This window comes from Meriones unguiculatus, chromosome 8 (genome assembly GCF_030254825.1).
Source record: "Meriones unguiculatus strain TT.TT164.6M chromosome 8, Bangor_MerUng_6.1, whole genome shotgun sequence".
Lineage (NCBI taxonomy): Eukaryota > Metazoa > Chordata > Mammalia > Rodentia > Muridae > Meriones > Meriones unguiculatus.
The window spans coordinates 3,548,498-3,563,865 of NC_083356.1; the positions used below are offsets into that span (position 1 = coordinate 3,548,498).

Sequence of the window (15,368 nt, forward strand, 5' to 3'; positions counted from 1 at the left end):
CCTGCCTCTGCCTTCTGAGTGCTGGGAATAAAGGTGTGCACCAGCACACCAGGCTCTTAATGTTCTTTTTGTGTTTTTTTTTTTTATTTTATGTGTATTAGTGTGAAGGTGTCAGATTCCTTGGAATTGGTGGTACAGACAGTTGTGAACTGCCATGTGGGTGCTGGGAATTGAACCCAGGTCCTTTGGAAGAGCAGACAGTGCTCTTAACCACTGAGCCATCTCTCCAGCCCCTCTTTTTGTCTTTTCAAGACAGGGTTTTTCTGTGACAAAGTCTTGGCTGTCCTGGAACTCTGTGTAGACCAGGCTGGCCTCAAACTCTCATAGATCCACCTCCTCTGCCTCCTTAGTGCTGGGATCACAGGCATGTGCCACCACGCCTGGCTGGGATACTGTTTTCTAAAAAGCAGTTTATTTTTGTGTATGTGTGTGCATGTCATAGAACACATGTGGTGGTCAGAGATCGGTCTGTGGGAGCCAGCTCTCCTTTCACCATGTGAGACCCAGGACTCAAACTCGGTATTAGGCTTGGTGGCCATGAGCACTTTTACCACTGAGCCATCTTGCTGGCACTTGGCATAGTTTATAAGCTTAGTTTAAATATCTGTGGTACAGTCCAGCTTCTCTATATTATGTGGTCTTTTCTACATTATTATCACACCTTTTACTCTGAGACAGAAACATACCAGTCATCTGGATCTTTGTATGTTAAAGAATACATATTGAAAGCCTAGATCCTTTGAGATGGCCATTCTGAAGAGCAAGGCTGGTTGGTGTTTAAACCATGAACTATTTTCTGCTTCTTCTAGTAGACAGCCCTCCTTCAGCCTGGTCAGCCCAGGTGATCTTGTTACTACTGTTAGAGCTGGACAGGGTCACAGCCTGAAGCCTGGCTGGCCTGGAACAATCAAGAGATCCCCGTTCTGCCTCCTTCAGTGCTGGAATTAAAGTCAGGTGTCACCAAACCAAGCAAGTGTCGCTATTTAGACACAAACAAATTGTACCTTGGTCTAGGACAGTCTAATATATTTGCTCTCTAACTGGTTTTACCTGCCTCTCCCTGATGGGTTGGGCACTGAAATGAATAAACCCATAACCCAAGCAGACATAAGATAAAAAGAAACCTTTAAAAATAAAAAGTTGTACTTTTTATTTATACTTTTTGCTTTTCAAGACAGGGTTTATCTGTGTGAAGCCCTGGCTATCCTAGAACTCACTCTTAGACCAGGCTTGCCTCTAACTTAGAGATCTACCTGCTTCTGCCTCCCCAGTGCTCCACCACCACCTAGCTAATTAAATTATTTTTAAATATTTATTTTTATGTGTATGGGCGTTTCACCTGCATGTGTATCTGTGCCATGTGCATGCAGTGCCCATGATGGCCAGAAGAGGGAGTCATATGTTAGTGGACCACATGGGTACTCAGAACTAAACCTGGGTCCTCTGCCAGAGCAAATCCTCAGTTCATTTTTTGTTTGTTTTTTGAGACAGGGTTTCTCTGTGTAGGCCAGGCTGGCCTTGAACTCAGAGATCTGCCTGCCTCTGCCTCCCTCAGTGCTGGGATTATAGGCGTGCACCACTGCACCCTGCTTCTCAATTCTTTCTTTGGATTGTTGGGTGTGGTTTTGAAAAGTAGAAACTCATAAAATATATGGCAGGTATAGAGATGTAACTGTAATCTCCACACCTGAGAAACAGGCCGAAGGTCACTGCAAGGTCAAGGCCAGCCCGGCCTACATAACTACACGAGGCCCTCCCTCAAAAAACTAAGTAAAGAGAAGTAAACATATGGTTTATGGTAAACAGAGCTCTAAACGGAATGGCGGCAGGAATCTGTCCTTTCGGTGAGGCTCTACTTGAATGCACTTGTTTTTAACCTTGTTTGGTGGGGGCTGGAGTGCAGCAACCAGAAGTCTCAGGAAGTTTCTCTCCACCCACCATGCGGGTCTCCAGGATCAAACTCGGACCATCAGACTCAACAGCAGGCTCCCCTGAGCCATCTCACCTTGAGAAGTTTTCTTTTGAATCCTCTTTCCATCTGTAAGAGCTACTGCACGTGCAGACTCTGCTGAGTAGCAGGGTTAGGGTCTAGCCTTCTGCCGCTGGCTTCAGGCGAGCAGCTTTACCACAGCCAGCCAACAACCCTTCTGTGAGCTGCTGCTTCCACTCTGATGCAGGGGCCTGTCTTCCCTGACCCACAGGTTCGCAACTGGCTGAGCTGGCCCGAGCATCCCATTCCTTAGACACAGTAATTGGCTAGAAACGGTCACTTGCCCAGGGAACTTTTTTTTTCCAAGAGATCTGCAGAAATGCTAGGCCAGAGGCTGGAGGTGTATTTCAGTAGTGGGGTGCATGTTTATTTATATGCACAAGGAGGCTCTGCTGTCCCTTCACCGAGAGAATTAAGCAAATAAACAAATGCTGCAACAGCTTTTCTCCAGGATCTTAAGGCCTGATACTGCTGCCAAAACTGGGCCTCCGGTCTCATGGGTGATGAAAACTCCAGTCCAGCAAGCCAGATATAGTGGTTTGAATGAGAATGGCCCCCGCTAGGTTCATCGATGTATTTGATTCCCAACTGATGGGAGTATTTGGGAAGGATTGGGGCTGGGGCTTTGTCAGAGGAGGTGTGTCCCTGTGGGTGGGCTGAGGTTTGAAAATTCCCAGGCAGCTCTTTGCCTTGTGCCTGCTGATCAGATGTGAGTTCTCACCTTCCCCAGTGCCATGCCTGCCGGCCCACTGCCATGCTCCCACCATGATGGTCATGGACTCACTCCCTGAAATGGTGAGCCTAAATAAACTCTTCTGTTGCCTTGGTCATGTTGCCTTCACAGAAATAGGAAAGATACTGCCAGGCATGGTGACGAACACTTTCAATTCCAGCACTTGGGAGGTAGAGGCAGAGGCAGGAGGATCTCTGTGAGTTCAAGCTAGCCTATACAGAGGGTCCCAGGACAGGTAGGGCTACATAAAGAGACCCTTCTCAAACAAACAAAACAAAAACACTGAGGAGGCAGAGGCAGGTGAAACTCTGAACTGGAGACCAGCCTGGTCTACAGAGTGGGTTCCAGGACAGCCAAGGCTACACAGAGCAACCCTGTCTTAAAAAACCAACCAACCAATCAACCAACAAACAAAACTGGTACTTAAGGCTCCAACTCTATAATCTAAACATTCTTTGAGTACACAAAAAAACTAAGACACAAACAAGGCAAAATATCTGTAATAAACCTCACCCTCTTATTCCCATTTATTTGATGGCCTCCACAAACTGTCAGAAGGGCACAAGGCAGTGCTGCTTCGGAAACCACGGTACTTTTGCCCTTCAGACTCGAATCATCGTGGCCTAGCTCTTGCCACAGATGGCATGCCAGGGAGGTCTTTTCCAGTCCATGTTCAAGCCTCCCTGCTCAGAGGGGAAGACTGGGCTCTACAGGACCCCTGAGGACTTCTGTTCTTCTGCAGCCTGGCGCCTGGCGCTGCGCAGCTGGAAGAAGCGGTAGGCTCGCACGCTGCAGAGGTAGCCCCCGTACACGGTGAGGAGCATCATGGAAGCGGAGAAGGTCTTGTAGCCAATGTCGGCGAGCTGCTTGGCGGTTGGCATGTCTGCCCCTACAAAGACAGACTGGAGTTGGTCTGCAGCACAGGCCTCGCCTCCCTACTGGAGCCATTCCTTGCTTTACTGATGTATCCTCAGCTGGTGACCCCACGTGTGGCTGGTCTTACAAGGGTTGAGGACAGCAGTCTCAGAGCGCTGACTCCAAAAGCCTGCACCTGAGTACACAGAGGGCTGCAAACGGGCGTCTGGATGCCATCATAGCTAACACTTGGCCCCCTAATGTTTGTGCTTAAAAAGTGACTAGGCCACCTGGACTGCGCTGGGCGTCAAACCTGAGTCCTCTGGTAGCCAGACTCTACCTTCTCACGGGTAGCCACCCTGCTGAAATGCTAATTTCATCCTGTTCACGGATAAAGGAGATCCGAGTATGATTTAAAACGGCATGTAGTCAGTTGGTAGAGTACCTGCCTAGCAGGCACCAAGCCAGAGGTTCAGTCCCCAGCACTGCATTAAATGGAGCACGTGGTATATGCCAGAAATCCCAGCACTCAGGGTGTGGAGGCAGAAAGACCCTAAATTCAAAATCACCTTTAACTACTTAACGAATCCTAGGCCAGTATAGGCTGCACAGGACTCTGTCAAAGGGGTGGGGGTGGAGGGCTGATACAGAGAGAAGCAAGTCCAGGATAGCCTCAAAAAACAAACCAAACCAAAGCTGAAGTGAGAAGCAAAGATTAACCCTGCAAATAAAAGAAGCTCTTGAGATTGTCAGAACGTTTTCATCTGGTGGGCGCCCTTTACAAATGCTGTTAGGAAGCTGGGCACAGTGGCCCACGCCTGTAATCCCAGCACCCGGGGAGACAGAGGCGGGCGGAGCTCAGTGAGTTCAAGGACAGCCAGGGCTACACAGAGAAATACTGTCTTGGAAAACCAAACCAAACCAAAACAAAAATAAAACACAAATGCTGTTAGGAAATATAGGAATGGACTGTAGGTTTCAGAAAAAAACAAGAAAAACACAGAAAGAATAATGACGATAAATGCCATAGGGGTGCAGTTTGCAAAGGTTATGTGACTACGATTTTCCGCCCCCTACACGTGAGAGAAATTCAAGGCTCGTAATTCTGGAGAATCCAGAGGCCCGTACGATAGAGCGCTCGCTCTAGTACTGGATTCGATCCGAAACACCGCCCAATAAATCAAACACACAAAAAATTAAAATCGCAGCCCCCAATCAGCCGACCTCAGCTTCCGCCATTTAGCCCTCTTAGGAGATACTCCTGCCTAACGGAGCCGACGAAGGTAAGCTATGACGGACCCGTATTCTGTTAGGTCGGCAGAAGCTGGCGAAGACCGCGGAGAGGCGCCCTGGAGGGGCCGTGAGAAGCGGGCGATGGGCTGCGCGGTTGGGCTGGATAGAAAGAAAGACCGGCAGATTTAGGAGAGGGAGGGCGGTCGGCCGCAGGCACAGCAGGGAGGCAGCGGGGCCAAGGCGGCCCGGGCAGCCGGCGGTCGCGGCGCCGTCAAGGGCGCAGGCCGAGGACGCGGGGAGCAGGAAAGCGGGGCGCCCGCCCGCGGCCTACCTGGATGCTGCAGCTCGGCCGCGTCTCAGGGATTCCCACTCTGTCCGCCACTCGCGCGGCCGAAGCGGGGAAGAGGCAGGCCCGAACACCGAGCGTCACGACCACCGGCGCGCTGCCCCGTCCCTGACCCGCCAGCCCCTGCGAAGACCCGCCTACTAAGGCGAGAGCCGGCTTTAAACTTCCGGCTTCCGCCACCTCCCTTCTCCGCACGCTCAGTTTAGTCTTCCTCTCCAGAAGGCCCAATGAATTCTGGGGATTGTGGTTCGGCTCCCTCGAGAGCCCTCCTTGGAAAACACCGGGGGCGGGGAGAAAAATGTAGCTCAGAATCAGCCAATCCCCAGTCTATGTAGCAGTGACGCACATGTAGCTAGGTAGATTCCCTCGGAATCCTCCAGAGGTGGACCGCGCACCCCCTAGCGCCCAGAGCGGCTCTTTGCTGGGTGATCGGGGGTGGCGTAGGGACTGGACCTGCGCTATGGGGGTGACTCGCTAATGTTTCTGCCTCGTGAGCGACTTCCTCGTATGCAGGCGGTGTGACAGACCCCCAAGAAGCGCTGGGAAGACTGGGTGACAGCCTGGGTGGAGGAGGGGTATAAGGCGTAAGGGGGGCGGGGAGACAGGAGGGGTGGACGCCTATGCTGATTGAGTGGGTGCTTTTAAACAGAGATGATCCTGTTTTTCACTTGCCTTACACTGAGGAAATCATGCATGCAGTAATACATGACTCCACACACTGCCGCATGACCTACCACATAAACTCCGACTCCGAGTTTCTGGAAAAACCACACTTTATTGGGTAGACCAGCGGAAGGCCTCGATTCACAGTTGACTGAGCAAACTTAGGTGTCGGTGTCGGAATCTCTCTGCACCCCAGCCCAGCCTCCTGGGAGACTGCTCTGAATTGAGTCAATGTGTGGGAGCGGTCCTGCCAACCCCCCCCCCCTCTTCACCTTACCCAACAGCTCTGACCTTCACTGGGAAGACCGAGCTCTTAAAGGCTAGGAGCAGAGAGGGGCCAGAGCCACCATGTGCCAACTGCTGCCACCCACGGGGACCCCTAGTGGAGGCAGAAACCTCAGCTCCTGGGGACTATTTATAGCTAGGGCTCCAAGCTGCTGATCTGTGACATTCTCCTGCAGCCACCCAGCCTTGGAAAAAGGCCAGTGCAAAGCACACGTCCCATCCCCCTTCTGCTCTTCCCTCCCCCCAAGACAGGCTGTTTCCCAGCTCCTGATGGTAGGGTCAGGATCTCATGGGGACCTCATTCCAAGGAGAGCTGCCCTTGGACGCTCGAGGCCCACCGACCCCTGTGGAAGCTTACTGAACCTTTGAGCCGCCCGTGGCTCTGGCTGCTGCAGAGCAGCGGAAACAGGTTCTGGGTTGGGCAAGAGGACAGAGTGGAATCAAGAATATGGGACGAAGGGGCTGATGACGACTCCAGAGAGAAGCGGCCTTGTGGGGAGGACCCTGAGCAGCAGGCACGGGGTCGGGATGCCTCCTCAGAACCTGTCAGCGGCAGGAGGGTCAGGCTGATACTCCCCCGGCAGAGCTCTGACCAGGGGAGGAGGGACAGAGAGAAGGTCAGGGAGCCTGGGCGACCTGAGCCTGCTCTGAAAAAGTGTGGCTCTGTCAGCAGATTAAGTTCCTGCTCTCCAAAGAGGGTGCTGGCAGCCTGGCTCAGGCGAGGGAAGGCTCGGAAAGGTCACACAGGGTGGGGAGGCGCTGGCAAAGCTCTAGGAACCAGGAAGTCGGTGGGGAGAATGGTGAGCCCCGGGGCCAGAGATGCCAGTGTCGGGCAACTCTTGTCCCAAAGCAGCCTGGGGGAGGGGCCGGCAGAATGAGCAGAGGCTTCTGAGGACTCGAATGTTGCTAGGAGAAGTTAGAAGTTGTTTGAGGCGTTTGTATTCTGTTAACAAACACTGAGATCATTGACGCTGCCCGGGGCCCTGGCAGAGGTCGGCCAAGGGGTCTCTGGGGTCTGTCAGCCGAGGCATCCAGACCCTCTCCTTGGCAGCCTTTGCCTCAGCCTGCCTGTGGCTAAAGTACTTCTTCGGTCACTTAACAACTGGGCTTGGGATATATTCCCAGTGTGCGTGAGGCAGCAACCAGCGGCCCTTGACCTGGCACCCTCCCTCCCCCCACCCCACCCCCCCGGGCAGGCAGCTTGGTTCTGCACTTCCCAGAGGACAGTGAGAAAGCGTGCAGGCTCTGGCAGCCATTCCGCATCCCCAGGTGTGCAGCTGAGGCCCGGCCTCCCGTCCTCAGTGTCCTTCGGTGAGGGCTCAGATGAATGGGGAGTCCTGGAGACCGTCCTGATGACAGCTGTGGCACGCTCCGGCTCGTCTCCGCTGGAACAAAGGAGCTGCCTGTCCTGGGCGCCGGCCCCACTCACATGTGCTCCGGGTGGTTCTGCAGGCAGCGGATGAACTCACCCACCGGCTGGCCCTCATAGCACACTTTGTACACGGCAGTGAACAAGGGAAACCTAGAGAGAAGGGAGCTGCGCTTGGTCCCTACTCTCAGCCCGCCCCTAACACCTACCCCCCCCACCCCCATTCCACACTCCCGGGCTGACCCAGGCTTCCCCGGCCTCCCGCCTCGGGAGTCCGGCAGATTCCGGCTTTCAGTTGCCGCCTGCTAGGAACCGGAATTCCCAGGGTAGGCTTTGGGGTCAGGTTGCCATCCACCCTGATCCTTACCACACTGCTTATCTGAGGCCCAGGCTTTAATGGTTTTTGTGGTTTTCTGACTGGGTAACCATGTAATCCACCGGGCCTCAGTGTCAGTGGTTGTAACGGGTCCAGCATGCTAGAGTAGCGAGGATGTCCTTTAGGCCTCACGAGAGAGTGTGCCAGGCCAGGTATTTTTGTCATCCTCGCCTGGCTAGTCCCTCACCCAGAGCCACGAGCTGCTCTACTGAGCCCGTACCATGCCCTCTTCATCTGGGATTCTCTCCGTGCGCCCTGGAGAGCAGCACCCCAAGCAGAGCCCGCTCTCCCTAGCACCCAGGACAGGTGTGGGGGACAGAAATGATGGTGTTAGGGGAATGAACAAAGGTAGGATGGTCAAGTGAGCTTTCCTGTGGTAGCGCCCCCTGGGGTAGGCGACAAGAACAGTAGGGGAAGCTGCACAGAAGGGTCCGAGCAGGGTCCGATCGCAGGGTGATCCATCTGCAGGGCGGCGCGCAGACTGTCAGGCTCTCTGTCCATCGCACAAGTTTGTGGGTGGGGTTCAAGAAGACGGGGGAGGAGGTGCCAGCCAACCTCGGCTCCCTCCCCCAGGGCCACGGCAAACACTCACTTGTCCACGAGGCCCTTGTGCTGGAGGATGCTGTGTAGCTCCCGGGCCGTCTGCGGCCCCTGCAGCTTCTGTCCATTCAGCATCTCTTTCTCCAGCTGCTCAATGGACTGTGAAAAACACGACATGTGGATGGAAGCGGGAGAGCAAGGCTGTGTGGGCAGGAAAGTCTGGGGGACTTTCTGGGGGTGGGGAGAGATGCGACTGTTCCAAAAACCTCTCCTTCCCCATGAATAAACCCCGGGCCTCAGGCAGACGCCACCTTCCCGTCCACATCCATTCTTGTTTGCGCCCGCTTCTCCGACAGGGTCCGGCAGGTCCTGCCTCAGCCTCCCACGGGGCACCAGGCCCGTCCACCTTCCTGCCGACTGCCCCCACCCACCTTGCCATCTCCCTGCTGCCTACCTTTCCAGTGCAGGCGAAGGCCTCCGCCACCTTGCGGTTGCGCCCACCGTAGCAGGTGGTGATGAGGTCGGCGACCCCGCAGCTCTCCAGGAAGGTGGCAGAGGACACCGAGCCTCTGCAGAAGAGCTTGGCGAAGGCGATCATCTCCATGAGGCCCAGCCGGATCACGGCCGCCTTGGTGTTGTCACCGAAGCCAAGCCCGTCACAGAAGCCGGCCCCAACGGCCACTATGTTCTTTGAGGAGAAGGCATGGGTGAGGAAGTTTCCTCTCCACTGGCTCCACATGGAGCCTTGGGCACCTCCCCTGCGCTGCCCATATCAGCCATGACATAGCCGTAAATGAGATGTGATGTAGCCTCTTAAACTATGTCCTCTGCTTCCTGCTTTCCCATTTCATGCATGCGTATCGGCTCCCCGTGTGTGTGTTTGTGTGTGTGTGTGTGTCTGTGTGTACTTTTAGATGTGTTGATACATCTGTGTGCCTGGTGGTGGTGCAAACTTTAATCCTAGCACTCCGGAGACAGTGGCAGGTGGATCTCTGTGAGTTCGAGGCCAGCCTTGTCTACAGATTTCCAGGACAGCCAGGGCTACACAGAGAAACCCTGTCTAAAAAAAAAAAAAAAAAAGACTAACATTGTATTCCTCTACTCCTACTACTATTATTTATTATTATTATTATTATTATTATTATTATTTTGCCTCTGCTTCCTGAGCGATGGGATTAAAGGCGTGCCTTACCATGCTCAGACAAACCTGCTTTTGAGGCAGCATCTCTCAGGCCCCAGGAACCTCCAGCCTCTGCTTCCTCACTATTGGACTCACTAGTGCACCACCGAGCCTGGCTCTTTAACACGAGTTCTGGTGATGAAACTCTAAGTCCTCATGCTTGCATGGCAAGCACTTTACCAACAGCACCATCTCCCCAGCCCTGCATGCCTTTCGCTCGCTCGCTCGCTCCCTCCCTCCCTCCCTTCATTTCCCTGTTTCTTTTTTTCTTTGTTTCTCTCTTTCTTAACCAGGCTGGCCTCAAACTCAGAGATCCACCTACCTCTGCTGGGATTAAAGGCACATGCCACCACAGTTCTGGGCATCAGTTTTTTTGTGTACCCTGAATATCCTGTCCCCCTTTAACCTGGACATCTGTTCCCCTTGGACCATCACATGGACCCAGGTGGGAGTGGAGGAAGGCCTGGCTGCTGAGTGGCCAGGAATCAGGGGGCCCCGGTGCCCAGCCTCGCTTTGTGGGTCTTCCGTGTGTAAGGGAAGATGAGGTGAGACAAGGGGGATGCTGCCCAAGTGCAACAGTTGGCCCCAGCAACCCTGAAGAGTTGAGCTGGGCGCTGCAGGGGCTCCCCCCAAGCGGCCTCTGCGCACTCACCTTCAAAGCCCCACAGATCTCCACCGTGTCCACCTCTTGTACCACAGTGATGCGAAAGTTGGGTGTCTGCATCAGCTCCTTCAGGAGCTGTCCCTGGGCTGGGTCCTTGCAGCCTAAGGTGGAGAAGGGGTAAGGCCTTGAGGGACAACTTTTCATTTTTATCTTTTTGTTTGTTTGTTTTGAGACAGAGTTTTTCTGTGTAGTTCTGGCTGTCCTGGACTCGAACTGGATTTGTAGACCAGGCTGGCCTTGAACTCACAGAGATCCGCCTGCCTCTGCCTCCCAAGTGCTGGGACCACAGGCCTACGCCACCATGTGCGCCTTAACTTTTATCTTTAAGATGGTCTCTTGGGCTCTTCCAGGCTGGCCTGGCACTCCTGGCCTCAAGAAATCCACCTGCATCAGCCTCCTGAGGAGCTGGGCTACGGGGGCATGCGGAAACACAACTGTCCCTCACACACCGGCCAAAGGGAGACTCTCAGCCCCGTCCCTGGGATGCCCCCCCACGCCCTCCCCCTCCCGCCACCTCTTTCCCTGCCCTGTGGAGGGAGCCAGCTAAGGGACCTGGGAGGCAGCTAGGCTGTGTGGCGTGGCAGGGGCTCTCACCAATGGTTGTCTCGCAGAACTTCTCGTCGGCCACCTCGCTGGCAATGTTGGCCCCCATCAGCACGCTCACGGGGATGCCCAGGCTCTCCGAAATCACTTCAGAGATGAGCTTCAGCCCGTTGGGGCCCTCGTCTACCCCCTGGGCATAGGACGGAGCTCAGGCCAGCTGTCCTGCTCCCCACCCAAGAGCGGCCTCCTCCAAGTCCATCTGTGTCCCTGTCCAGAGGTCCTGCCTCAATCCCACCCGGCCCAGACTTGCTGCGGGGCTGGTAGGGAGCAGTGACCAACCCGGCTCATCACACTCCCTCCCACACACTCTCAACCAACCTACCTCTCGAATGTGGCATGTGTGCTCCTCACATCCCTAAGGAGTCCCCTAGACACCCCAAACCACTTCCAGCCCAAGGACTGATCCAAGCCAACCACCCCATCATCCCCTCCCTGCTCTGCTCCCCCCTTCCTTTCTGCCTGGCTCCCAGTCTCTTTTCGGTGCTGGGGATTGAACCCAGGCCCTCAGGCACGCTAACAAAGTCTACACCACTAAGGCACACTCCCAGCCCCACCTGCTTTCTTAACTCTCTCGACAGCCAGGGCCTCCCAGCTCTTGGTCTCTTTGCTTCTATCCCCAAAGGCCACCACAGGGAGCTGAACCCCACCCTATCCACAGCACGGTGTCCCTGGCACCTTGATAAGCGATATGCCGATGGTGTTGGCCTTCAAGTGGCCCTTGAGCTGGTCACAGATCTTGCCGATGAACTGATGGGGCACCACGAAGATCAGGATGTCGGCGCCTTCGGCAGCCTGGACCACATCTGGGACAGCCACCTGCGGGGAGACAGACCGCTCACGTGCCTGGAGAGCTCTCCTGGCCTGGGGAAACCTGTTCAGAGTATCTTCAAGCCAAGGAGCGATTGTGGGGGAGGGAAGGTGTCTGACACTGAACCGGGAAGAGCAGAACTTCCTGTAGTCCCTGTCCCTGGCCATCATGCCTCTTTCACTCTGGCTCTCCTGGGTCCCCAAGGCCTCCTAGAACGCTCCACCACAGCCACACTCTTAGCCCTTGGCTATGGGTCAGTGAAGACGGCCAAAGGCAGCTCAGCTTGGCAGGAGGAAGAGGCCAAGTAAGATTTCATCACTGCTTCTTGGGGCCCTAACTTGGCAGCCATAGCCCTGGTCTTTCTGCCTATTCGGGGCTCCCCCTCTCTAGGTGAAGAGAGCACTATATGGATTAGAACAAAGACCAAAGGTCCAACAACTGGCCTTCAAATCTGCTAATAACCAGTGAATGAGTAACAAGATCAGAGTTCGGGGCAGGCATGAGAGGCTGAACCCCGAGTCTAGGAGCCTGAGAACCAGCCTTCAGTTGCCACAGAGACCAACTTCTCCCCCCCCCATCCCCTTTCCCCACCTAACAGCCTCTAAGGGGTGGCACGTTTCAGATTCCAGAAAGAGCCCAAAGGGGCTAGTCAGGAGCTGCAGACGCCTCCCCAGCCTCCCTTTCTTTCCTCTCAGCAAGTCGGGCTCACCACATTGGGGGGCAGCTTGTGCCCCGGCAGGTATTTGACGTTCTCGTGCTGCGTGTTGATTATCTCCGTTAGCTTTCTGCCCCCGATGTCTTCCTCAAACACCCACATGGTCACGCGTGGGTCAAAGTGTGCCAGCCTGGCTGCATTGCTACCCACGATCTTGGCAATGGCTGAACCCCTGGGAGGAGACGCAGGAAAGTGGAGTAGGGTGAGAGGGAGGAAACAGCCTCGTGGGTAGCGCCTCAAAGAGCTTGTCTGCTGTTTTTGCTTCCCACCTCTCCTGTCACCGCCCCCTCCCCCTCCTGACTCCCGTGATAAATGTGCCTCTCACGGCAGGTTCAGTCTGCCCTGGTCTGTGCTGTTGGAAGGTGGGCTAGCCTGATCCCACCCAAGCCCGAGCAGCTTGCAGGCAGGGAAGAGAGAAGAGTACCCTGCTCACCTCCCTACCTCCCTACGGTGAACAGGTGCAGCTGCCTGGCCGGCACAGCAGGGAGGGCCGGGCACAGTCTGTCCTGTGCACTGTAAGCACTGGACTCCAGCAGGCTCCTGTGGCATTTCCTACCCACTGCCTGCTTTCTGCCCACCCAGCCTCTCTCTGGGGAGCCCCTCTGCCCTCAGAGGAGCCAGCCCTTCCCCCGTGCCCTTCACAAAACCACTTACCAGTTGCCGGAGCCGACAATACAGACTTTCTTTCCAGCCATGCTGCTGCTTGTTTCTCTGCCCGGCGGGTGTAGGCTCTGAGTATTTAACTCCACCACACGTGGGTACAGCCAAGCTCCGCCTCTGAGGTGGCCCAGAGGCTGGAGCCCAGGGACAGGGAGTCTGGCCAGAGAAAGGGGGGGAAAGGGTAGAGACAGGTGGGGAACAGGAGAGGCAGAGGCCAGGCCAGCTTCTCCTCTGGTTCGCAGCTGACAGTGCTGGCCGCTTCCTTCCCTTGGCCTCAGCTTAGTTTCCCACCTACTTCTTGCAATGGGCTCATCTGGAGGTCAGTCAAGAAACATCTCCACTATTCCCTCAGGCCACAGCTCTGAGATAACTGCAGCCAACAGGGACGGGCGTGATGGTGTATGTCTTCAATCCCAGCACCTGAGAAGCAGGGGAAAATGCATGTACACGAGCTCTGGGGAGAGGGTCAGGGAGTGTGAACCCTTCACAGGGTAATACCACATACAAAGCAAGGGGCTGCTTTGCTGTGCACCAGACCAAGGACAAAATACCCCAGGAGAAACCAGACATGGTGGCCCACGCCTCTAATCCCAGCACTGGGGAGGCAGAGGCAGGTAGATCTGAGCTCAAGGCCAACCTGGTCTACACAGCGAGTTCCAGGACAGCCAGGGCTACACAGAGAAACCCTGACTCGACAAACCAAAAAGAGCAAGGTCATCTTGGTTACAGTGTGAGCACCTTCACCTCAGATAACCCCCCGCCCCCGTCTGAAGGTCTCTAAAGGGAAAGAAAGGTCAAAGGTAACAGCCTGCTGCCACGTGGCCCCCGGTTCTCCCAGGCTTCAGGAAGGGCAGAAGAGGTGGCGGCTGGCACCTGCCCTGACCTGGGGAAGCTTGATGCTTCCTTCCATTTCTTCTCTCAGGTTCTGCCCATCCCACTGGACCCTTTGCGTTAAACACTAGTCTACAGAGACCAGGAAGGGAGCAGCTGGACTTAGAGCAGCAGTTCCCCAAACTCAAGGGTGGCATCTCTCTGGAGCTCATGGTCTCTGATGTGACTTGGTGAGGGGGGGGGCAGGCCATCTCCAGCAGTTTGGGCCCCACAGCCTCCGCCGCCATCTGTTTGACTGAGGGGAGGAGCTCAGGTTTCCAAGCCACTCTGGAAAGCACAGGGCAGGCTCTCCACGCGCTGTGCTGCACCCTGCCCCACCGGGCAGCCGCCAGCCTAGGCTCATGTGCAGACCTCCCGGCTTGGCACGCCAGGGAGGGAGTGTTGCCACCCCCAGGCGGCCACTGGCCAGCAACAGTCATCAGCACTAGGCCAGAGGGGAGTGCAACCAGTGGTCAGATGAGTGGGCAGGAGGTCAAGACGGGAAGCATGTCCTCTCTCACTTTGGGGATCGCACAGAAAAAGCCCGCCATATTCTCATGGCCCGGCAGGCTCTGTAAGGGGAACAAACAGCAAGTTCTGCCTCATGTGGAGTTAGCCTCCCACAGCCCACTCCTTTATCACTCTGGCACTGAGATGAAGGCTCCGGTGCCAGGCTGCCAGCTGGGAGCACTGATTATGAGGGTGGAAGAGAAAGGATGTTCCTGTCCCTGGCACGTAGGATAGGAACCCTAAAGAATGGGCATTTAGGCCTGAAATGAAAGCCTTGTTTTTGCCTAAATGCTCCCATCTCTTTTTGCCCCTATGATCCTTATCGGGTGGGTACAGACAAGGCATGTAGCCATTTACACAGGGGTAAAGGAGACGGTCGTGACAGGAAATTGTCTGTACCGCCAAAGCTTCCCCAAGGGCAAGCTGGACAGTATCTGCTTGGAATTAATGATTCACCAGCCACTCATTACACTTGCACTCGGCCTGGGTGAAAACAGATGCCAGTTCAGTGCCCTGACATCTGCTCTCTTCCCAGTTCTACACCTGGAGAAACCAGTATGTTCTAGGTTGGGAGCAGACAGACAATGCTGACACATTGCCGCACATCTACTCAATGGGGAAAACTGTATTTCCCGTGAGACAGGATCTGTAGACCAGGCTGGCCTCAAACTCAGAGGTCCTCCTGCCCCTGCCTCCCTAGTGCTGGGGTACAGGTGTGTGCCACTGCACCTGGCTACGGGTGTGACTTCAGCACGAGGAGACACCTCCACACCTGTTCCTGCGCAAGGGCACAGAAGGAAGCAGTGAGCCACCAGGCGGAAGCAGGCAGAACTACAGGCATTTCCTGTGACCAAGGGGAACGATTCCTGAGCAGCCCTCTGACACAAGGGTAAGCCTGTTTAAGAACAGACTTCTTCCACAGGGGCTGTAATGGCACACACCTGTAATCCCCCTTGGGGGGCTGGGAC

The 15,368-nt window shown here is 55.1% G+C and overlaps 2 protein-coding genes across 3 annotated transcripts; both read right to left on the reverse strand.

Annotated features, from left to right (window-relative positions):
- Window positions 1-3,217: 3,217 nt before the first annotated feature.
- Window positions 3,218-3,604, reverse strand: LOC110547421 (cytochrome c oxidase assembly protein COX14). The gene has a single exon (XM_060388631.1). The coding sequence runs from the start codon at window positions 3,602-3,604 to the stop codon at window positions 3,431-3,433; it is 174 nt and encodes a 57-aa protein (XP_060244614.1). The 3' UTR covers window positions 3,218-3,430.
- Window positions 3,218-13,154, reverse strand: Gpd1 (glycerol-3-phosphate dehydrogenase 1). 2 transcript variants are annotated; one of them, XM_021634971.2, is made up of 9 exons: window positions 13,015-13,154; window positions 12,355-12,532; window positions 11,513-11,653; window positions 10,829-10,967; window positions 10,223-10,335; window positions 8,845-9,078; window positions 8,443-8,549; window positions 5,143-7,627; window positions 3,218-3,612 (listed from the first exon to the last, which is right to left on the reverse strand). In XM_021634971.2, the coding sequence occupies exons 1-8, from the start codon at window positions 13,053-13,055 to the stop codon at window positions 7,531-7,533; spliced, it is 1,050 nt and encodes a 349-aa protein (XP_021490646.1). In that variant the 5' UTR covers window positions 13,056-13,154; the 3' UTR covers window positions 3,218-3,612; window positions 5,143-7,530. The 2 variants fall into 2 exon arrangements, with proteins under 2 accessions (XP_021490646.1, XP_021490645.1); XM_021634970.2 differs by lacking the exon at window positions 3,218-3,612 and adding an exon at window positions 7,842-8,312 and having other exon boundaries at window positions 7,489-7,627.
- Between the last annotated feature and the right edge of the window lie 2,214 nt (window positions 13,155-15,368).

Excerpts from the sequence above, each read along its gene's own strand:
- LOC110547421 (XM_060388631.1), bottom strand. The coding sequence starts at position 3,604 with ATGCCAACCGCCAAGCAGCTCGCCGACATTGGCTACAAGACCTTCTCC.
- Gpd1 (XM_021634970.2), bottom strand. The coding sequence starts at position 13,055 with ATGGCTGGAAAGAAAGTCTGTATTGTCGGCTCCGGCAACTG. Across the intron at positions 12,533-13,014 it reads ATTGTCGGCTCCGGCAACTG|GGGTTCAGCCATTGCCAAGA; the intron begins GTAAGTGGTTTT and ends GTCTCCTCCCAG. Across the intron at positions 11,654-12,354 it reads ACAAGCTGCCCCCCAATGTG|GTGGCTGTCCCAGATGTGGT; the intron begins GTGAGCCCGACT and ends GTCTCCCCGCAG.